The following is a 25,061-nucleotide window of genomic DNA, read 5'->3' on the forward strand; positions in this document are numbered from 1 at the left end:
CCACAGACCACTCCCACTCCGACATGTCTGTCCATGGCCTCCTCTACCGTCAAGATGAGGCCACACGCAGGTCGATGGAGCAATACCTTATCTCCTGCCTAGGTAGCCTCCTACCTGCTGGCATGAACATTTAACTCACAGACCTCCGTTGATACCCCTGCCCCCCCCCTTACCCCCATCCCTATCTATTATTTTAGTCTGGTTCTCTTTCTCTCTCTTTCCCCCCCTCACTATAATTTCCCCCCAGCGCTACCCTTCTTTCTCTTTTATTTCCCATAATTCTCCACCTTCCCCCAGCCCATTTCCCTTCAGCCTATCACTTCCCAGCTCTCTACTTCATCCCCCCCCCCACTTCTTATACCCCCTCGACCATCCCATGTTACTTCACTCCTGATGAAGGGTTTCGGCCCGAAACGTCGTCACTACCTCCTCCCATAGATGCTGGCTGGCCTTCTGAGTTCTGCCAGCATTTTGTGTTTTCATGAAAACTATCTCGTTATTCCTTTTCTTGCATTTATTGATTTTGTAACTTATAGTAATTTTATAACTTTGCACTGTACTGCTGCAGCAAAACCAAACATTGATCGTCCAGCATCTACAGATTTTCTCGTGTTTCAGACATTTATAATCTAAAACGGTCAGTGATCGTTCTGACTCTGAACGGGACGACAGCCTGCTGCTGCCCTCTGCTGGCATCCCCCAATCTGAAAATGGCCATTCAGCCCATCTAACTCAGACCTGTACGTTGAAACGGCTCTTCGTTCAAACCCATTTACTTTCTCCATCTGCTCAGTCTCCAGCACGTTTACATTCATTGTGAGATCTCAGCAGCATGAGCTGTCCGCAGTACCGTCCCTCCCTCAGAGCGACACTCCTTTAGTACCACCCATCCCTCTCCCACCGTGACCGCCCCACAGTACCATCCCTCCCTCTCACACTACAGGAATACTAAAGCCCAGTCACGCATCACTAGTCTGAACTATCTTTATTTATCTGTTGTTAAATATTCTTTCAGAAATGTTAGCATGGACGCTCCGCAGGTTCCTGATGGCACACATGTGCAACTTTATCTTTAATCTGCGAACGACAGGAGACAAAGGGGTCAGCGATGGTCTCTCAGATCCCGTGAGCTGGGCGCTCTCTCGGCCATTGGGGTGGGGATAGTGGAGCTGAGTGGAACCAGGCTGCCGTCCCGAACTCGCCCACACTTCCCAGCTCCGTGCCTTGAAATGCCAGTAATGCTCGGCTTTCTTCCCGATACTAGCACCCCGCCGGCTCCGACTTTCCAACTGGGTTCCTGGACTGAGCCTTTAATTCAAAGATGCACCAGCCACTCTCTGTGTGGGCGGTGAAGAGAATCCTGTGATTTTGTACCGACCCCCTTAACCCAGGAACTCCAGAGACCGGGTCTGATCCGATCTTCGGAACTACAAATGCTGGAGGAACTCAGCAGGAGTATGGAAAAAAGTACAGTCGACGTTTCGGGCAGAAACTTCCAGCAGGACTGGAGAGAAAAAGTGAGGAGTAAATCTGAAAGGTGGGGGTGGGGGAGAGGTAACACAAGGCGATAGGTGAAACTTGGAGGGGGAAGGATGAAGAGCTGGAAAGTTGATTGGTGAAAGAGGCCATGGAAGAAAAAAGAAATTTGGTGGGGGGGGGGTGGGGTGGCAGGGGTGAGAAGCACCAGAGGGAAGCAATGGGTAGGCAATGAGAAATATTCTTGCCCGCCCATCGCCTCATATATTGTGGCTCCCCTCCCACCTTTCTACATTCTTCCATGGCCTTCTGTCTCTTTCACCAATCAAATTCCCAGCTCTGTACTTCACCCTCCCCCTCCCTGTTTCCTCCCATCATCCCCCCCCCCCACCTCTAACTGATTCCTCATCTTTTTTTCTCCTGTCTTGCTGAAGGGCCTTGACTGTACTCTTTTCCATAGATGCTGCCTGACCTGCTGAGTGTGTTGCTTGGATTTCCAGCATCTGCAGATTCTCTTGTTTGCCACCTTGGGAACTGCCTGTTTGGGGGGGGGGGTACTCTCTCTCGGTCTCACCTGACCTCAGATAGTCCCTTTACCCTATCCATTGCTCCTGCCACCATGTCTACAACTTAAACCACCTGGAAGAACTTTAACCCGTTCCTCTCTGAACAGATGACCCACTGAGTGTTTTCAATATCAGATGAAACTTGGCACCAAGTTGGAACATTGACAACCTTGAGTCATGGATGGGTGACACAGCGAAATGTTAATGGAAGAGAGAACTGGGGAGGAGTTTGAAGGGGAGGCGCTCCGGAGGCTGGAATCCCCTGATTCCCCCCCAGGATCATCTGACCATCCAAAAGCTGACTGGGTTTAAGGACAACCTGATTAGGCCTTTTTGAACTCAGGACATTCTGCCAACTCTTTCAACTGGCCAGGATTGAGGGGGGGGGGGTGAGGCAGAGACGTGTTCAGAGGGTGAGAAGGAGGTTATAACAAGGTTAAAGCTGGTGATCATGGAGGAAGGGAGATTGAATAACTGCCCCTAGCATCTGGGGCTGAGGGAAGGGTGCCATGTCACGGATGTATGCATGTGGTAAAAGAGGGGTGAAAGGTATTCCCATTGAGGAGGGGTGGGGTGCCAGGGCAGAAAGTATACCCTTGTGTGTTATTGTACAACTGACCTTGAGGGCATCTTCTACCTTGTTGTTATAATGGTTCCCTCATATGATAAGGCTTCACAGTTCACCCCATTATGATCTTGCATCTTATTGTATACCTGCACTGTACTTTTTTTCTGTAGCTGTTACACTTTATTCTGCGTTGTCATTGTTTCACCTTGTTCTACCTCAATGCACTGTGCATGAACAGTAAATGGAAGACAAACTTTTCATTGTACCTTACTATGTGACAATAATAAACCAATTTACAAATGTATAAACTAATGTGCTCACAGGGACACACCTATACAACATGAAACATGGAGCACTACAGCATAATATAGGCTAGTTGGCCACAATCTTGTGATAACCTTTTAACCTATCAGTCTATCCTTTCCTCTCTCCATAACCATTTTTCTACCATCCGTGTGCCTCTCTCAGAGTATCTTAAATGTCCCTACTGTATCTGCCTCTACCAGCATCTCTTGGCAGTGCATTCCATGCACCCAGTAGTCTGTGTAAAAATCTGATATTCCTCCAACTAGGTCCCCTCATATTTGTCGTTTCTGCCCCGAGAAAAAAGTCTCTGGCTGTCCGCTCAATTGATGCCTCTTTTCATTTTTCACCCTTATCATGTCACCTCTTGTCCTCCTCCCTCTCCAGAGAGAAAAGCCCCAGCTCGCTCAGCCTTTCCTCATAAGATATGCTCTCTAATCCAGGCAAATCTCTTTTTCAGCTCTAAAGCTTCCATATCCTTCCATAATGAGGCAACCAGAAGAGAACACAGTCTCCCCAGAGTTTTGCAGAGCAGTATGCACGCACACAATCATGTATAGCCACATGCACACTGATAGGTGCTCACGTAATCACACACCACCTTCCCTCACTGATCCTGGACTGACCTTTCATCCTGTCTACAACGCTCACCCCTACCTGCCTCTGCTTTGGACCGAGGGGAGGGGGGAGGGGGAGCCGGCACATTACCTGGGCTGGACTGGTAGGCATAGTTATCCCCCTGGTCACTGTCCCTCAGATTACGGTAAGAGCTTTGTTTTTTATGGTAGGGCTTGCGGTCTTTGTGCACACTGCCCTCGTCAGCCTGTTCTTTGGCTCTCCTGCAGTGCAACAAATAACAGTGTTACCCTTTGTGACACTCTCCCCCCCACCCCAACAAATAAGTGTTACCCTTTGCGACACTCTCTCCCCACCCCAACAAATAACAGTTACCCTTTGTGACACTCTCCCCCCATCCCAACAAATAACAGTTACCCTTGTGACACTCTCCCCCATCCCAACAAATAACAGTTACCCATTGTGACACTCTCCCCCATCCCAACAAATAACAGTTACCCTCTGCGACACTCTCCCCCCACCACAACAAATAACAGTTACCCTTTGGGACACTCTCCCCCCATCCCAACAAATAACAGTTACCCTTTGTGACATTCTCTCCCCACCCCAACAAATAACAGTTACCCTTTGCGACACTCTCCCCCCATCCCAACAAATAACAGTTACCCTTTGTGACACTCTCCCCCATCCCAACAAACAAGTGTTACCCTGTGCGACACTCTCCCCCCATCCCAACAAATAACAGTTACCCTTTGTGACACTCTCTCCACACCCCAACAAATAACAGTTACCCTCTGCGACACTCTCCCCCATCCCAACAAATAACTGTTACCCTCTGCGACACTCTCCCCCACCCCAACAAATAACAGTTATCCTTTGCGACACTCTCCCCCCATCCCAACAAATAACAGTTACCCTGTGTGACACTCTCCCCCACCCCAACAAATAACAGTTACCCTTTGTGACACTCTCCCCCATCCCAACAAATAACAGTTACCCTTTGTGACACTCTCCCCCACCCCAACAAATAACAGTTACCCTTTGTGACACTCTCCCCGCATCCCAACAAATAAGTCTTACCCTTTGTGACACTCTCCCCCATCCCAACAAATAACAGTTACCCTTTGCAACACTCTCCCCCCACCCCAACAAATAACAGTGTTACCCTCTGCGACACTCTCCCCCCCCAACAAATAACAGTGTTACCCTCTGCGACACTCTCCCCATCCTAACAAATAACAGTTAACCTTTGTGACACTCTCCCCGCATCCCAACAAATAAGTTTACCCTTTGTGACACTCTCCCCCATCCCCAACAAATAAGTGTTACCCTCTGCGACACTCTCCCCCCACCCCAACAAATAACAGTGTTACCCTCTGCGACACTCTCCCCCCCCAACAAATAACAGTGTTACCCTCTGCGACACTCTCCCCATCCTAACAAATAACAGTTACCCTTTGTGACACTCTCCCCCCACCCCAACAAATAACAGTGTTACCCTCTGCGACACTCTCCCCCCCCAACAAATAACAGTGTTACCCTCTGCGACACTCTCCCCATCCTAACAAATAACAGTTACCCTTTGTGACACTCTCCCCGCATCCCAACAAATAAGTCTTACCCTTTGTGACACTCTCCCCCATCCCAACAAATAACAGTTACCCTTTGCAACACTCTCCCCCATCCCAACAAATAAGTGTTACCCTCTGCGACACTCTCCCCCCACCCCAACAAATAACAGTGTTACCCTCTGCGACACTCTCCCCCCCCAACAAATAACAGTGTTACCCTCTGCGACACTCTCCCCCCACCCCAACAAATAACAGTGTTACCCTCTGCGACACTCTCCCCCCCCAACAAATAAGTGCTACCCTCTGCGACACTCTCCCCCCACCCCAACAAATAAGTGTTATCCTTTGCGACACTCTCTCCCATCCCAACAAATAACAGTTACCCTCTGCGACACTCTCCCCACATCCCAACAAATAACAGTTACCCTCTGCAACACTATCCCCCCATCCCAACAAATAACAGTTACCCTTTGTGACACTCTCCCCCCATCCCAACAAATAACAGTTACCCTCTGCGACACTCGCCCCCCATCCCAACAAATAACAGTTACCCTTTGTGACACTCTCTCCCCACCCCAACAAATAACAGTTACCCTCTGCAACACTCTCCCCCCATCCCAACAAATAACAGTTACCCTCTGCAACACTCTCCCCCCATCCCAACAAATAACAGTTACCCTCTGCGACACTCTCCCCCCATCCCAACAAATAACAGTTACCCTTTGTGACACTCTCCCCCCATCCCAACAAATAACAGTTACCCTTTGTGACACTCTCCCCCCATCCCAACAAATAACAGTGTTACCCTCTGCGACACTCTCCCCCACCCCAACAAATAAGTGTTACCCTCTGCGACACTCTCCCCCACCCCAACAAATAAGTGTTACGCTCTGCGACACTCTCCCCCACCCCAACAAATAACAGTTACCCTTTGTGACACTCTCCCCCACCCCAACAAATAAGTGTTACCCTCTGCGACACTCTCCCCCCATCCCAACAAATAACAGTTACCCTTTGTGACACTCTCCCCCCATCCCAACAAATAACAGTTACCCTCTGCGACACTCTCCCCATCCCAACAAATAAGTGTTACCCTTTGTGACACTCTCCCCCACCCCAACAAATAACAGTGTTACCCTCTGCGACACTCTCCCCCACCCCAACAAATAACAGTGTTACCCTCTGCGACACTCTCCCCCACCCCAACAAATAACAGTGTTACCCTCTGCGACACTCTCCCCCACCCCAACAAATAAGTGTTACGCTCTGCGACACTCTCCCCCACCCCAACAAATAACAGTTACCCTTTGTGACACTCTCCCCCACCCCAACAAATAAGTGTTACCCTTTGTGACACTCTCACCCCATCCCAACAAATAACAGTTACCCCCTGCGATACTCACCCCCATCCCAATAAATAAGTGTTACCCTTTGTGACACTCTCCCCCATCCCAACAAATAACAGTTACCCTTTGTGACACTCTCCCCCACCCCAACAAATAACAGTTACCCTTTGTGACACTCTCCCCCATCCCAACAAATAACAGTTACCCTTTGTGACACTCTCCCCCATCCCAACAAATAACAGTTACCCTTTGTGACACTCTCCCCCATCCCAACAAACAAGTGTTACCCTGTGCGACACTCTCCCCACCCCAACAAATAACAGTTACCCTTTGCAACACTCTCCCCCACCCCAACAAATAAGTGTTACCCTTTGCGACACTCTCCCCCACCCCAACAAATAACAGTTACCCTTTGTGACACTCTCTCCCCACCCCAACAAATAACAGTTACCCTTTGTGACACTCTCCCCCATCCCAACAAACAAGTGTTACCCTGTGCGACACTCTCCCCACCCCAACAAATAACAGTTACCCTTTGCGACACTCTCCCCCCACCCCAACAAATAACAGTTACCCTCTACGACACTCTCCCCCATCCCAACAAATAACAGTTACCCTTTGTGACACTCTCCCCCACTACAACAAATAACAGTTACCCTGTGCAACACTCTCCCCCCATCCCAACAAATAACAGTTACACTTTGCGACACTCTCCCCCCACCCCAACAAATAACAGTTACCCTTTGTGACACTCTCTCCCCACCCCAACAAATAACAGTTACCCTTTGTGACACTCTCCCCCCACCCCAACAAATAACAGTTACCCTTTGTGACACTCTCCCCCACCCCAACAAATAAGTGTTACCCTTTGTGACACTCTCACCCCATCCCAACAAATAACAGTTACCCTTTGTGACACTCTCTCCCCACCCCAACAAATAACAGTTACCCTTTGTGACACTCTCCCCCCACCCCAACAAATAACAGTTACCCTTTGTGACACTCTCGCCCACCCCAACAAATAAGTGTTACCCTTTGTGACACTCTCACCCCATCCCAACAAATAACAGTTACCCCCTGCGATACTCACCCCCATCCCAACAAATAAGTGTTACCCTTTGTGACACTCTCCCCCACCCCAACAAATAAGTGCTACCCTCTGCGACACTCTCCCCCACCCCAACAAATAAGTGCTACCCTCTGCGACACTCACCCCCCACCCCAGCAAATAACAGTTACCCTTTGTGACACTCTCCCCCATCCCAACAAATAACAGTTACCCTTTGTGACACTCTCCCCCACCCCAGCAAATAACAGTTACCCTTTGTGACACTCTCCCCCATCCCAACAAATAACAGTTACCCTTTGTGACACTCTCCCCCACCCCAACAAATAACAGTTACCCTTTGTGACACTCTCCCCCACCCCAACAAATAACAGTTACCCTTTGTGACACTCTCCCCCATCCCAACAAATAACAGTTACCCTTTGTGACACTCTCCCCCACACCAACAAACAAGTGTTACCCTGTGCGACACTCTCCCCACCCCAACAAATAACAGTTACCCTTTGCGACACTCTCCCCCCACCCCAACAAATAACAGTTACCCTTTGTGACACTCTCCCCCATCCCAACAAATAACAGTTACCCTTTGTGACACTCTCCCCCATCCCAACAAACAAGTGTTACCCTGTGCGACACTCTCCCCACCCCAACAAATAACAGTTACCCTTTGCGACACTCTCCCCCCACCCCAACAAATAACAGTTACCCTTTGCGACACTCTCCCCCCACCCCAACAAATAACAGTTACCCTTTGCGACACTCTCCCCCCACCCCAACAAATAACAGTTACCCTTTGTGACACTCTCCCCCATCCCAACAAATAACAGTTACCCTTTGTGACACTCTCCCCCACTACAACAAATAACAGTTACCCTGTGCAACACTCTCCCCCCATCCCAACAAATAACAGTTACCCTTTGTGACACTCTCCCCCATCCCAACAAATAAGTGTTACACTTTGTGACACTCTCCCCCACCCCAACAAATAACAGTTACCCTTTGCGACACTCTCCCCCCACCCCAACAAATAACAGTTACCCTTTGTGACACTCTCTCCCCACCCCAACAAATAACAGTTACCCTTTGTGACACTCTCCCCCCACCCCAACAAATAACAGTTACCCTTTGTGACACTCTCCCCCACCCCAACAAATAAGTGTTACCCTTTGTGACACTCTCACCCCATCCCAACAAATAACAGTTACCCCCTGCGATACTCACCCCCATCCCAACAAATAAGTGTTACCCTTTGTGACACTCTCCCCCCATCCCAACAAATAAGTGCTACCCTCTGCGACACTCTCCCCCACCCCAACAAATAAGTGCTACCCTCTGCGACACTCTCCCCCATCCCAACAAATAACAGTTACCCTTTGTGACACTCTCCCCCCACCCCAACAAATAACTGTTACCCTTTGTGACACTCTTCCCCCACTCCAACAAATAACAGTTACCCTTTGTGACACTCTCCCCCCACCGCAACAAATAACAGTGTTACCCTCTGCGACACTCTCCCCCACCCCAACAAATAAGTGTTACGCTCTGCGACACTCTCCCCCACCCCAACAAATACCAGTTACCCTTTGTGACACTCTCCCACATCCCAACAAATAACAGTTACCCTCTGCGACACTCTCCCCCCACTCCAACAAATAACAGTTACCCTTTGTGACACTCTCCCCCCACCGCAACAAATAACAGTGTTACCCTCTGCGACACTCTCCCCCACCCCAACAAATAAGTGTTACGCTCTGCGACACTCTCCCCCACCCCAACAAATACCAGTTACCCTTTGTGACACTCTCCCCCCACCCCAACAAATAACTGTTACCCTTTGTGACACTCTCCCCCACCCCAACAAATAACAGTTACCCTCTGCGACACTCTCCCCCACTACAACAAATAACAGTTACCCTGTGCAACACTCTCCCCCCATCCCAACAAATAACAGTTACCCTTTGTGACACTCTACCCCACCCCAACAAATAAATGTTACCCTTTGTGACACTCTCCCCAACCCCAACAAATAACAGTTACACTCTGCGACACTCTCCCCCCATCCCAACAAATAACAGTTACCCTTTGAGACACTCTCCCACATCCCCACAAATAACAGTTACCCTTTGTGACACTCTCTCCCCACCCCAACAAATAACAGTTACCCTGTGCGACACTCTCCCCCCATCCCAACAAATAACAGTTACCCTTTGTGACACTCTCTCCCCACCCCAACAAATAACAGTTACCCTTTGCGACACTCTTCCCCATCCCAACAAACAAGTGTTACCCTTTGTGACACTTTCCCCCATCCCAACAAACAAGTGTTACCCTGTGCGACACTCTCCCCCCATCCCAACAAATAACAGTTACCCTTTGTGACACTCTCTCCCCACCCCAACAAATAACAGTTACCCTTTGTGACACTCTCTCCCCCCAACAAATAACAGTTACCCTCTGCGACTCTCCCCATCCCAACAAATAACAGTTACCCTTTGCGACACTCTCCCCCCATCCCAAAAAATAACAGTTACCCTTTGTGACACTCTCCCCCATCCCAACAAATAAGTGTTACCCTTTGTGACACTCTCCCCCCACCGCAACAAATAACAGTGTTACCCTCTGCGACACTCTCCCCCACCCCAACAAATAAGTGTTACGCTCTGCGACACTCTCCCCCACCCCAACAAATAACAGTTACCCTTTGTGACACTCTCACCCCATCCCAACAAATAACAGTTACCCCCTGCGATACTCACCCCCATCCCAACAAATAACAGTTACCCTCTGCGACACTCTCCCCCATCCCAACAAATAACAGTTACCCTTTGCGACACTCCCCCCCCCACCCCAACAAGTAACAGTTACCCTTTGTGACACTCTCCCCCCACACAACAAATAAGTGTTACCCTTTGTGACACTCTCCCCCCACCGCAACAAATAACAGTGTTACCCTCTGCGACACTCTCCCCCACCCCAACAAATAAGTGTTACGCTCTGCGACACTCTCCCCCACCCCAACAAATACCAGTTACCCTTTGTGACACTCTCCCCCCACCCCAACAAATAACTGTTACCCTTTGTGACACTCTCCCCCACCCCAACAAATAACAGTTACCCTTTGCGACACTCTCCCACATCCCAACAAATAACAGTTACCCTCTGCGACACTCTCCCCCCACTCCAACAAATAACAGTTACCCTTTGTGACACTCTCCCCCCACCGCAACAAATAACAGTGTTACCCTCTGCGACACTCTCCCCCACCCCAACAAATAAGTGTTACGCTCTGCGACACTCTCCCCCACCCCAACAAATACCAGTTACCCTTTGTGACACTCTCCCCCCACCCCAACAAATAACTGTTACCCTTTGTGACACTCTCCCCCACCCCAACAAATAACAGTTACCCTCTGCGACACTCTCCCCCACTACAACAAATAACAGTTACCCTGTGCAACACTCTCCCCCCATCCCAACAAATAACAGTTACCCTTTGTGACACTCTACCCCACCCCAACAAATAAATGTTACCCTTTGTGACACTCTCCCCAACCCCAACAAATAACAGTTACACTCTGCGACACTCTCCCCCCATCCCAACAAATAACAGTTACCCTTTGAGACACTCTCCCACATCCCCACAAATAACAGTTACCCTTTGTGACACTCTCTCCCCACCCCAACAAATAACAGTTACCCTGTGCGACACTCTCCCCCCATCCCAACAAATAACAGTTACCCTTTGTGACACTCTCTCCCCACCCCAACAAATAACAGTTACCCTTTGCGACACTCTTCCCCATCCCAACAAACAAGTGTTACCCTGTGCGACACTCTCCCCCCATCCCAACAAATAACAGTTACCCTTTGTGACACTCTCTCCCCACCCCAACAAATAACAGTTACCCTTTGTGACACTCTCTCCCCCCAACAAATAACAGTTACCCTCTGCGACTCTCCCCATCCCAACAAATAACAGTTACCCTTTGCGACACTCTCCCCCCATCCCAAAAAATAACAGTTACCCTTTGTGACACTCTCCCCCATCCCAACAAATAAGTGTTACCCTTTGTGACACTCTCCCCCCACCGCAACAAATAACAGTGTTACCCTCTGCGACACTCTCCCCCACCCCAACAAATAAGTGTTACGCTCTGCGACACTCTCCCCCACCCCAACAAATAACAGTTACCCTTTGTGACACTCTCACCCCATCCCAACAAATAACAGTTACCCCCTGCGATACTCACCCCCATCCCAACAAATAACAGTTACCCTCTGCGACACTCTCCCCCATCCCAACAAATAACAGTTACCCTCTGCGACACTCTCCCCCATCCCAACAAATAACAGTGTTACCCTTTGTGACACTCTCCCCCACCCCAACAAATAACAGTTACCCTCTGCGACACTCTCCCCCATCCCAACAAATAAGTGTTACGCTCTGCGACACTCTCCCCCACCCCAACAAATACCAGTTACCCTTTGTGACACTCTCCCCCCACCCCAACAAATAACAGTTACCCTTTGTGACACTCTCTCCCCACCCCAACAAATAACAGTTACCCTGTGCGACACTCTCCCCCCATCCCAACAAATAACAGTTACCCTTTGTGACACTCTCTCCCCACCCCAACAAATAACAGTTACCCTTTGCGACACTCTCCCCCCACCCCAACAAATAACAGTTACCCTTTGTGACACTCTCTCCCCACCCCAACAAGTAACAGTTACCCTTTGTGACACTCTCCCCCCACCCCAACAAATAACAGTTACCCTTTGTGACACTCTCCCCCACCCCAACAAATAAGTGTTACCCTTTGTGACACTCTCACCCCATCCCAACAAATAACAGTTACCCCCTGCGATACTCACCCCCATCCCAACAAATAAGTGTTACCCTTTGTGACACTCTCCCCCACCCCAACAAATAAGTGCTACCCTCTGCGACACTCTCCCCCACCCCAACAAATAAGTGCTACCCTCTGCGACACTCTCCCCCATCCCAACAAATAACAGTTACCCTCTGTGACACTCTCCCCCACCCCAACAAATAAGTGCTACCCTCTGCGACACTCTCCCCCACCCCAACAAATAAGTGCTACCCTCTGCGACACTCTCCCCCATCCCAACAAATAACAGTTACCCTTTGTGACACTCTCCCCCCACCCCAACAAATAACTGTTACCCTTTGTGACACTCTCCCACATCCCAACAAATAACAGTTACCCTCTGCGACACTCTCCCCCCACTCCAACAAATAACAGTTACCCTTTGTGACACTCTCCCCCCACCGCAACAAATAAGTGTTACGCTCTGCGACACTCTCCCCCACCTCAACAAATACCAGTTACCCTTTGTGACACTCTCCCCCCACCCCAACAAATAACTGTTACCCTTTGTGACACTCTCCCCCACCCCAACAAATAACAGTTACCCTCTGCGACACTCTCCCCCACTACAACAAATAACAGTTACCCTGTGCAACACTCTCCCCCCATCCCAACAAATAACAGTTACCCTTTGTGACACTCTACCCCACCCCAACAAATAAATGTTACCCTCTGCGACACTCTCCCCCCATCCCAACAAATAACAGTTACCCTTTGTGACACTCTCTCCCCACCCCAACAAATAACAGTTACCCTTTGTGACACTCTCCCCCATCCCAACAAACAAGTGTTACCCTGTGCGACACTCTCCCCCCATCCCAACAAATAACAGTTACCCTTTGTGACACTCTCCCCCATCCCAACAAACAAGTGTTACCCTGTGCGACACTCTCCCCCCATCCCAACAAATAACAGTTACCCTTTGTGACACTCTCTCCCCACCCCAACAAATAACAGTTACCCTCTGTGACTCTCCCCATCCCAACAAATAACAGTTACCCTCTACGACACTCTCTCCCCACCCCAACAAATAACAGTTACCCTTTGTGACACTCTCTCCCCACCCCAACAAATAACAGTTACCCTCTGCGACTCTCCCCATCCCAACAAATAACAGTTACCCTTTGTGACACTCTCTCCCCACCCCAACAAATAACAGTTACCCTCTGCGACTCTCCCCATCCCAACAAATAACAGTTACCCTTTGCGACACTCTCCCCCCATCCCAAAAAATAACAGTTACCCTTTGTGACACTCTCCCCCATCCCAACAAATAAGTGTTACCCTTTGTGACACTCTCCCCCCATCCCAACAAATAAGTGTTACGCTCTGCGACACTCTCCCCCACCCCAACAAATAACAGTTACCCTTTGTGACACTCTCACCCCATCCCAACAAATAACAGTTACCCCCTGCGATACTCACCCCCATCCCAACAAATAACAGTTACCCTCTGCGACACTCTCCCCCATCCCAACAAATAACAGTGTTACCCTTTGTGACACTCTCCCCCCACCCTAACAAATAAGTGTTACCCTTTGTGACACTCTCCCCCATCCCAACAAACAAGTGTTACCCTTTGCGACACTCTACCCCCATCCCAACAAATAACAGTTACCCTTTGTGACACTCTCTCCCCACCCCAACAAATAACAGTTACCCTTTGTGACACTCTCCCCCCATCCCAACAAATAACAGTTACCCTTTGTGACACTCTCTCCCCACCCCAACAAATAACAGTTACCCTTTGTGACACTCTCCCCCACCCCAACAAATAAGTGCTACACTCTGCGACACTCTCCCCCCACCCCAACAAATAACAGTGTTACCCTTTGCAACACTCTCCCCCACCCCAACAAATAACAGTTACCCTTTGCAACACTCTCCCCCACCCCAACAAATAAGTGTTACCCTTTGTGACACTCTCCCCATCCCAACAAATAAGTGTTACCCTTTGTGACACTCTCCCCCATCCCAACAAATAACAGTTACCCTTTGTGACACTCTCCCCCATCCCAACAAATAACAGTTACCCTTTGTGACACTCTCCCCCCATCCCAACAAATAACAGTTACCCTTTGTGACACTCTCCCCCATCCCAACAAATATATGTTACCCTTTGTGACACTCTTCCCCACCCCAACAAATAAGTGTTACCATTTGTGACACTTTCCCCCACCCCAACAAATAACAGTTACCCTCTGCGACACTCTCCTCCCACCACAACAAATAACAGTTACCCTTTGGGACACTCTCCCCGACCCCAACAAATAACAGTTACTCTTTGCGACACTCTCCCCCTATCCCAAAAAATAACAGTTACCCTTTGCGACACTCTCCCCCCACCCCAACAATAACAGTTATACTTTGCGACACTCTCCCCCCACCCCAACAAACAAGTGTTACCCTTTGGGACACTCTCCCCGACCCCAACAAATAACAGTTAATCTTTGCGACACTCTCCCCCTATCCCAAAAAATAACAGTTACCCTCTGCAACACTCTCCCCCATCCCAACAAATAAATGTTACCCTTTGTGACACTCTTCCCCACCCCAACAAATAAGTGTTGCCCTTTGGGACACTCTCCCCGACCCCAACAAATAACAGTTACTCTTTGCGACACTCTCCCCCCACCCCAACAAATAACAGTTACCCTTTGTGACACTCTCCCCCATCCCAACAAATAACAGTGTTACCCACTGCGACACTCTCCCCCATCCCAACAAATAACAGTGTTACCCACTGCGACACTCTCCCCCATCCCAACAAATAACAGTTACCCTTTGTGACACTCTCCCCCCATCCCAACAAATAACAGTGTTACCCACTGCGACACTCTCCCCCATCCCAACAAATAACAGTTACTCTTTGCGACACTCTCCCCACATCCCAACAAATAACAGTTACCCTTTGTGACACTCTCTCCCCACCCCAACAAATAACAGTGTTACCCACTGCGACACTCTCCCCCACCCCAACAAATAACAGTCTTACCCTCTGCGACACTCTCCCCCCACCCCAACAAATAACAGTTACCCTCTGCGACACTCTCCCCCACCACAACAAATAACAGTTACCCTCTGCGACACTCTCCCCCACCCCAACAAATAACAGTTACCCTTTGTGACACTCTCCCCCATCCCAACAAATAACAGTTACCCTTTGTGACACTCTCCCCCACCCCAACAAATAACAGTTACCCTTTGTGACACTCTCCCCCCATCCCAACAAAAAAGTGTTACCCTTTGTGACACTCTCCCCCACACCAACAAATAACAGTGTTACCCTCTGCGACACTCTCCCCCACCCCAACAAATAACAGTGTTACCCTCTGCGACACTCTCCCCCACCCCAACAAAAAAGTGTTACCCTCTGCGACACTCTCCCCCACCCCAACAAATAACAGTGTTACCCTCTGCGACACTCTCCCCCACCCCAACAAAAAAGTGTTACCCTTTGTGACACTCTCCCCCACCCCAACAAATAACAGTGTTACCCTCTGCGACACTCTCCCCACCCCAACAAATAACAGTGTTACCCTCTGCGACACTCTCCCCCCACCCCAACAAATAACAGTTACCCTTTGCGACAATCTCCCCCCACCCCAACAAATAACAGTGTTACCCTCTGCGACACTCTCCCCCCACCCCAACAAATAACAGTTACCCTTTGCGACAATCTCCCCCCACCCCAACAAATAACAGTGTCACCCTTTGTGACACTCTCTCCCCACCCCAACAAATAACAGTTACCCTTTTGACACTCTCCCCCCATCCCAACAAATAAGTGTTACCCTTTGCGACACTCTCTCCCCACCCCAACAAATAACAGTTACCCTTTGCGACACTCTCCCCCACCCCAACAAATAAGTGTTACCCTCTGTGACACTCTCCCCCCAACCCAACAAATAAGTGTTACCCTCTGTGACACTCTCCCCCACCCCAACAAATAAGTGTTACTCTCTGTGGCACTTTCCCCCCAACCCAACAAATAAGTGTTACCCTCTGTGACACTCTCCCCCACCCCAACAAATAAGTGTTACCCTCTGTGACACTCTCCCCCCAAACCAACAAATAAGTGTTACCCTCTGTGACACTCTCCCCCACCCCAACAAATAAGTGTTACCCTCTGCGACACTCTCTCCCCACCCCAACAAATAACAGTGTTACCCTCTGTGACACTCTCCCCCCACCCGAACAAATAACAGTTACCCTGTGCAACACTCTCCCCCCACCCCAACAAATAAGTGTTACACTCTGCGACACTCTCCCCCCACCCGAACAAATAAGTGTTACACTCTGCGACACTCTCCCCCACCCCAACAAATAACAGTTACCCTTTGCGACACTCCCCCCCCACCCCAACAAGTAACAGTTACCCTTTGTGACACTCTCCCCCCACACAACAAATAAGTGTTACCCTCTGCGACACTCTCTCCCCATCCCAACAAATAACAGTGTTACCCTCTGCGACACTCTCCCCCCACCCCAACAAATAAGTGTTACCCTCTGCGACACTCACTCTCCCCACCCCAACAAATAAGTGTTTCCCTCTGCGACACTCACTCTCCCCACCCCAACAAATAAGTGTTTCCCATTGCGACACTCTCCCCCCATCCCAACAAATAACAGTTACCCTTTGCAACACTCTGCCCCCATCCCAACAAATAACTGTTACCGTTTGCAACACTCTCCCCCCATCACAACAAATAACAGTTACCGTTTGCAACACTCTCCCACATCCCAACAAATAAGTGTTACCCTCTGCGACACTCTCCCCCATCCCAACAAATAACAGTTACCCTTTGGGACACTCTCCCCCCATCCCAACAAATAAGTGTTACGCTCTGCGACACTCTCCCCCCATCCCAACAAAGAACAGTTACCCTCTGCGACACTCTCCCCCCACCCCAACAAATAACAGTGTTACCCTCTGCGACACTCCCCCCATCCCAACAAATAACAGTGTTACCCTTTGTGACACTCCCCCCCATCCCAACAAATAAGTGTTACGCTCTGCGACACTCTCCCCCACCCCCACAAATAACAGTTACCCTCTGCGACACTCTCCCCCATCCCAACAAATAAGTTTTACCCTTTGTGACACTCTACCCCACCCCAACAAATAACAGTTATACCCTCTGCGACACTCTCCCCCCACCCCAACAAATAACAGTGTTACCCTTTGTGACACTCTCTCCCCACCCCAACAAATAACAGTGTTACCCTTTGTGACACTCTCCCCCCACCCCAACAAATAACAGTTACCCTTTGTGACACTCTCCCCCATCCCAACAAATAACAGTGTTACCCTTTGTGACACTCTCCCCCCATCCCAACAAATAACAGTTACCCTTTGTGACACTCTCCCCCCACCCTAACAAATAAGTGTTACCCTTTGTGACACTCTCCCCCCATCCCAACAAATAAGTGTTACCCTTTGTGACACTCTCCCCCATCCCAACAAATAACAGTTACCCTTTGTGACACTCTCCCCCATCCCAACAAATAAGTGTTACCCTTTGTGACACTCTCCCCCATCCCAACAAATAAGTGTTACCCTTTGCGACACTCTACCCCCATCCCAACAAATAACAGTTACCCTTTGTGACACTCTCTCCCCACCCCAACAAATAACAGTTACCCTTTGTGACACTCTCCCCCCATCCCAACAAATAACAGTTACCCTTTGTGACACTCTCTCCCCACCCCAACAAATAACAGTTACCCTTTGTGACACTCTCCCCCACCCCAACAAATAAGTGCTACACTCTGCGACACTCTCCCCCCACCCCAACAAATAACAGTGTTACCCTTTGCAACACTCTCCCCCACCGCAACAAATAAGTGTTACCCTTTGTGACACTCTCCCCATCCCAACAAATAAGTGTTACCCTTTGTGACACTCTCCCCCATCCCAACAAATAACAGTTACCCTTTGTGACACTCTCCCCCATCCCAACAAATAACAGTTACCCTTTGTGACACTCTCCCCCCATCCCAACAAATAACAGTTACCCTTTGTGACACTCTCCCCCATCCCAACAAATAAATGTTACCCTTTGTGACAATCTTCCCCACCCCAACAAATAAGTGTTACCATTTGTGACACTTTCCCCCACCCCAACAAATAACAGTTACCCTTTGTGACACTCTCCCCCCATCCCAACAAATAACAGTTACCCTTTGTGACACTCTCCCCCATCCCAACAAATAAATGTTACCCTTTGTGACAATCTTCCCCACCCCAACAAATAAGTGTTACCATTTGTGACACTTTCCCCGACCCCAACAAATAACAGTTACTCTTTGCGACACTCTCCCCCTATCCCAAAAAATAACAGTTACCCTTTGTGACACTCTCCTCCCACCACAACAAATAACAGTTACCCTTTGGGACACTCTCCCCGACCCCAACAAATAACAGTTACTCTTTGCGACACTCTCCCCCTATCCCAAAAAATAACACTTACCCTTTGCGACACTCTCCCCCCACCCCAACAAATAACAGTCTTACCCTCTGCGACACTCTCCCCCCACCCCAACAAATAACAGTTACTCTTTGCGACACTCTCCCCACATCCCAACAAATAACAGTTACCCTTTGTGACACTCTCTCCCCACCCCAACAAATAACAGTGTTACCCACTGCGACACTCTCCCCCACCCCAACAAATAACAGTCTTACCCTCTGCGACACTCTCCCCCCACCCCAACAAATAACAGTTACCCTCTGCGACACTCTCCCCCACCACAACAAATAACAGTTACCCTCTGCGACACTCTCCCCCACCCCAACAAATAACAGTTACCCTTTGTGACACTCTCCCCCATCCCAACAAATAACAGTTACCCTTTGTGACACTCTCCCCCACCCCAACAAATAACAGTTACCCTTTGTGACACTCTCCCCCCATCCCAACAAAAAAGTGTTACCCTTTGTGACACTCTCCCCCACACCAACAAATAACAGTGTTACCCTCTGCGACACTCTCCCCCACCCCAACAAATAACAGTGTTACCCTCTGCGACACTCTCCCCCACCCCAACAAAAAAGTGTTACCCTCTGCGACACTCTCCCCCACCCCAACAAATAACAGTGTTACCCTCTGCGACACTCTCCCCCACCCCAACAAAAAAGTGTTACCCTTTGTGACACTCTCCCCCACCCCAACAAATAACAGTGTTACCCTCTGCGACACTCTCCCCACCCCAACAAATAACAGTGTTACCCTCTGCGACACTCTCCCCCCACCCCAACAAATAACAGTTACCCTTTGCGACAATCTCCCCCCACCCCAACAAATAACAGTGTTACCCTCTGCGACACTCTCCCCCCACCCCAACAAATAACAGTTACCCTTTGCGACAATCTCCCCCCACCCCAACAAATAACAGTGTCACCCTTTGTGACACTCTCTCCCCACCCCAACAAATAACAGTTACCCTTTTGACACTCTCCCCCCATCCCAACAAATAAGTGTTACCCTTTGCGACACTCTCTCCCCACCCCAACAAATAACAGTTACCCTTTGCGACACTCTCCCCCACCCCAACAAATAAGTGTTACCCTCTGTGACACTCTCCCCCCAACCCAACAAATAAGTGTTACCCTCTGTGACACTCTCCCCCACCCCAACAAATAAGTGTTACCCTCTGTGGCACTTTCCCCCCAACCCAACAAATAAGTGTTACCCTCTGTGACACTCTCCCCCACCCCAACAAATAAGTGTTACCCTCTGTGACACTCTCCCCCCAACCCAACAAATAAGTGTTACCCTCTGTGACACTCTCCCCCACCCCAACAAATAAGTGTTACCCTCTGCGACACTCTCTCCCCACCCCAACAAATAACAGTGTTACCCTCTGTGACACTCTCCCCCCACCCGAACAAATAACAGTTACCCTGTGCAACACTCTCCCCCCACCCCAACAAATAAGTGTTACACTCTGCGACACTCTCCCCCCACCCGAACAAATAAGTGTTACACTCTGCGACACTCTCCCCCACCCCAACAAATAACAGTTACCCTTTGCGACACTCCCCCCCCACCCCAACAAGTAACAGTTACCCTTTGTGACACTCTCCCCCCACCCCAACAAATAAGTGTTACCCTCTGCGACACTCTCTCCCCATCCCAACAAATAACAGTGTTACCCTCTGCGACACTCTCCCCCCACCCCAACAAATAAGTGTTACCCTCTGCGACACCCACTCTCCCCACCCCAACAAATAAGTGTTTCCCTCTGCGACACTCACTCTCCCCACCCCAACAAATAAGTGTTTCCCATTGCGACACTCTCCCCCCATCCCAACAAATAACAGTTACCCTTTGCAACACTCTGCCCCCATCCCAACAAATAACAGTTACCGTTTGCAACACTCTCCCCCCATCCCAACAAATAACAGTTACCGTTTGCAACACTCTCCCACATCCCAACAAATAAGTGTTACCCTCTGCGACACTCTCCCCCATCCCAACAAATAACAGTTACCCTTTGGGACACTCTCCCCCCATCCCAACAAATAAGTGTTACGCTCTGCGACACTCTCCCCCCATCCCAACAAAGAACAGTTACCCTCTGCGACACTCTCCCCCCACCCCAACAAATAACAGTGTTACCCTCTGCGACACTCCCCCCATCCCAACAAATAACAGTGTTACCCTTTGTGACACTCCCCCCCATCCCAACAAATAAGTGTTACGCTCTGCGACACTCTCCCCCACCCCCACAAATAACAGTTACCCTCTGCGACACTCTCCCCCATCCCAACAAATAAGTTTTACCCTTTGTGACACTCTCCCCCACCCCAACAAATAACAGTTATACCCTCTGCGACACTCTCCCCCCACCCCAACAAATAACAGTGTTACCCTTTGTGACACTCTCTCCCCACCCCAACAAATAACAGTGTTACCCTTTGTGACACTCTCCCCCCACCCCAACAAATAACAGTTACCCTTTGTGACACTCTCCCCCATCCCAACAAATAACAGTGTTACCCTTTGTGACACTCTCCCCCCATCCCAACAAATAACAGTTACCCTTTGTGACACTCTCCCCCCACCCTAACAAATAAGTGTTACCCTTTGTGACACTCTCCCCCCATCCCAACAAATAAGTGTTACCCTTTGTGACACTCTCCCCCATCCCAACAAATAACAGTTACCCTTTGTGACACTCTCCCCCATCCCAACAAATAAGTGTTACCCTTTGTGACACTCTGCCCCATCCCAACAAATAAGTGTTACCCTTTGTGACACACCCTCCCCCACCCCAACAAATAACAGTTACCCTTTGCGACACTCTACCCCCATCCCAACAAATAACAGTTACCCTTTGTGACACTCTCTCCCCACCCCAACAAATAACAGTTACCCTTTGTGACACTCTCCCCCCATCCCAACAAATAACAGTTACCCTTTGTGACACTCTCTCCCCACCCCAACAAATAACAGTTACCCTTTGTGACACTCTCCCCCACCCCAACAAATAAGTGCTACACTCTGCGACACTCTCCCCCCACCCCAACAAATAACAGTGTTACCCTTTGCAACACTCTCCCCCACCGCAACAAATAAGTGTTACCCTTTGTGACACTCTCCCCATCCCAACAAATAAGTGTTACCCTTTGTGACACTCTCCCCCATCCCAACAAATAACAGTTACCCTTTGTGACACTCTCCCCCATCCCAACAAATAACAGTTACCCTTTGTGACACTCTCCCCCCATCCCAACAAATAACAGTTACCCTTTGTGACACTCTCCCCCATCCCAACAAATAAATGTTACCCTTTGTGACAATCTTCCCCACCCCAACAAATAAGTGTTACCATTTGTGACACTTTCCCCCACCCCAACAAATAACAGTTACCCTCTGCGACACTCTCCTCCCACCACAACAAATAACAGTTACCCTTTGGGACACTCTCCCCGACCCCAACAAATAACAGTTACTCTTTGCGACACTCTCCCCCTATCCCAAAAAATAACAGTTACCCTTTGCGACACTCTCCCCCCACCCCAACAAATAACAGTTACCCTTTGTGACACTCTCCCCCATCCCAACAAATAACAGTTACCCTCTGCGACACTCTCCTCCCACCACAACAAATAACAGTTACCCTTTGGGACACTCTCCCCGACCCCAACAAATAACAGTTACTCTTTGCGACACTCTCCCCCTATCCCAAAAAATAACACTTACCCTTTGCGACACTCTCCCCCCACCCCAACAAATAACAGTTATACTTTGCGACACTCTCCCCCCACCCCAACAAACAAGTGTTACCCTTTGGGACACTCTCCCCGACCCCAACAAATAACAGTTAATCTTTGCGACACTCTCCCCCTATCCCAAAAAATAACAGTTACCCTCTGCAACACTCTCCCCCATCCCAACAAATAAATGTTACCCTTTGTGACACTCTTCCCCACCCCAACAAATAAGTGTTACCCTTTGGGACACTCTCCCCGACCCCAACAAATAACAGTTACTCTTTGCGACACTCTCCCCCCACCCCAACAAATAACAGTTACCCTTTGTGACACTCTCCCCCATCCCAACAAATAACAGTGTTACCCACTGCGACACTCTCCCCCATCCCAACAAATAACAGTGTTACCCACTGCGACACTCTCCCCCATCCCAACAAATAACAGTTACCCTTTGTGACACTCTCTCCCCATCCCAACAAATAACAGTGTTACCCACTGCGACACTCTCCCCCATCCCAACAAATAACAGTTACTCTTTGTGACACTCTCTCCCCACCCCAACAAATAACAGTGTTACCCACTGCGACACTCTCCCCCCATCCCAACAAATAACAGTTACTCTTTGCGACACTCTCCCCCCATCCCAACAAATAACAGTTACCCTTTGTGACACTCTCTCCCCACCCCAACAAATAACAGTGTTACCCACTGCGACACTCTCCCCCACCCCAACAAATAACAGTCTTACCCTCTGCGACACTCTCCCCCCACCCCAACAAATAACAGTTACCCTCTGCGACACTCTCCCCCACCACAACAAATAACAGTTACCCTCTGCGACACTCTCCCCCACCCCAACAAATAACAGTTACCCTTTGTGACACTCTCCCCATCCCAACAAATAACAGTTACCCTTTGTGACACTCTCCCCCACCCCAACAAATAACAGTTACCCTTTGTGACACTCTCCCCCCATCCCAACAAAAAAGTGTTACCCTTTGTGACACTCTCCCCCACACCAACAAATAACAGTGTTACCCTCTGCGACACTCTCCCCCACCCCAACAAATAACAGTGTTACCCTCTGCGACACTCTCCCCCACCCCAACAAAAAAGTGTTACCCTCTGCGACACTCCCCCCACCCCAACAAATAACAGTTACCCTCTGCGACACTCTCCCCCACCCCAACAAAAAAGTGTTACCCTTTGTGACACTCTCCCCCACCCCAACAAATAACAGTGTTACCCTCTGCGACACTCTCCCCCACCCCAACAAATAACAGTGTTACCCTCTGCGACACTCTCCCCCCACCCCAACAAATAACAGTTACCCTTTGCGACAATCTCCCCCCACCCCAACAAATAACAGTGTTACCCTCTGCGACACTCTCCCCCCACCCCAACAAATAACAGTTACCCTTTGCGACAATCTCCCCCCACCCCAACAAATAACAGTGTCACCCTTTGTGACACTCTCTCCCCACCCCAACAAATAACAGTTACCCTTTGTGACACTCTCCCCCCACCCCAACAAATAACAGTTACCCTTTGTGACACTCTCCCCCATCCCAACAAATAAGTGTTACCCTTTGCGACACTCTGCCCCACCCCAACAAATAACAGTTACCCTTTGTGACACTCTCCCCCCATCCCAACAAATAAGTGTTACCCTTTGCGACACTCTGCCCCACCCCAACAAATAACAGTTACCCTTTGTGACACTCTCCCCCACCCCAACAAATAAGTGTTACCCTCTGTGACACTCTCCCCCCAACCCAACAAATAAGTGTTACCCTCTGTGACACTCTCCCCCACCCCAACAAATAAGTGTTACCCTCTGTGGCACTTTCCCCCCAACCCAACAAATAAGTGTTACCCTCTGTGACACTCTCCCCCACCCCAACAAATAAGTGTTACCCTCTGTGACACTCTCCCCCCAACCCAACAAATAAGTGTTACCCTCTGTGACACTCTCCCCCATCCCAACAAATAAGTGTTACCCTGTGCGACACTCTCCCCCATCCCAACAAATAAATGTTACCCTTTGTGACACTTTCCCCCACCCCAACAAATAACAGTTACCCTCTGCGACACTCTCCTCCCACCACAACAAATAACAGTTACCCTTTGGGACACTCTCCCCGACCCCAACAAATAACAGTTACTCTTTGCGACACTCTCCCCCTATCCCAAAAAATAACAGTTACCCTTTGCGACACTCTCCCCGCACCCCAACAAATAACAGTTACCCTTTGTGACACTCTCCTCCCACCACAACAAATAACAGTTACCCTTTGGGACACTCTCCCCGACCCCAACAAATAACAGTTACTCTTTGCGACACTCTCCCCCTATCCCAAAAAATAACACTTACCCTTTGCGACACTCTCCCCCCACCCCAACAAATAACAGTTATACTTTGCGACACTCTCCCCCCACCCCAACAAACATGTGTTACCCTTTGGGACACTCTCC

General features: G+C 49.5%; 1 protein-coding gene across 1 annotated transcript in view; it reads right to left on the minus strand.

Annotated features, from left to right (window-relative positions):
* Positions 1-25,061, minus strand: part of LOC132397072 (uncharacterized) — a 280,816-nt gene that overhangs the window by 10,328 nt on the left and 245,427 nt on the right. The window contains exon 13 of the mRNA XM_059975332.1: positions 3,622-3,752. Within this exon, the coding sequence (XP_059831315.1) occupies positions 3,622-3,752 (131 nt within the window). The remainder of the gene's footprint in view (positions 1-3,621; positions 3,753-25,061) is intronic.

The sequence above is a fragment of the Hypanus sabinus genome, chromosome 7, assembly GCF_030144855.1.
Source record: "Hypanus sabinus isolate sHypSab1 chromosome 7, sHypSab1.hap1, whole genome shotgun sequence".
In the NCBI taxonomy this organism is placed as follows: Eukaryota; Metazoa; Chordata; class Chondrichthyes; order Myliobatiformes; family Dasyatidae; genus Hypanus; species Hypanus sabinus.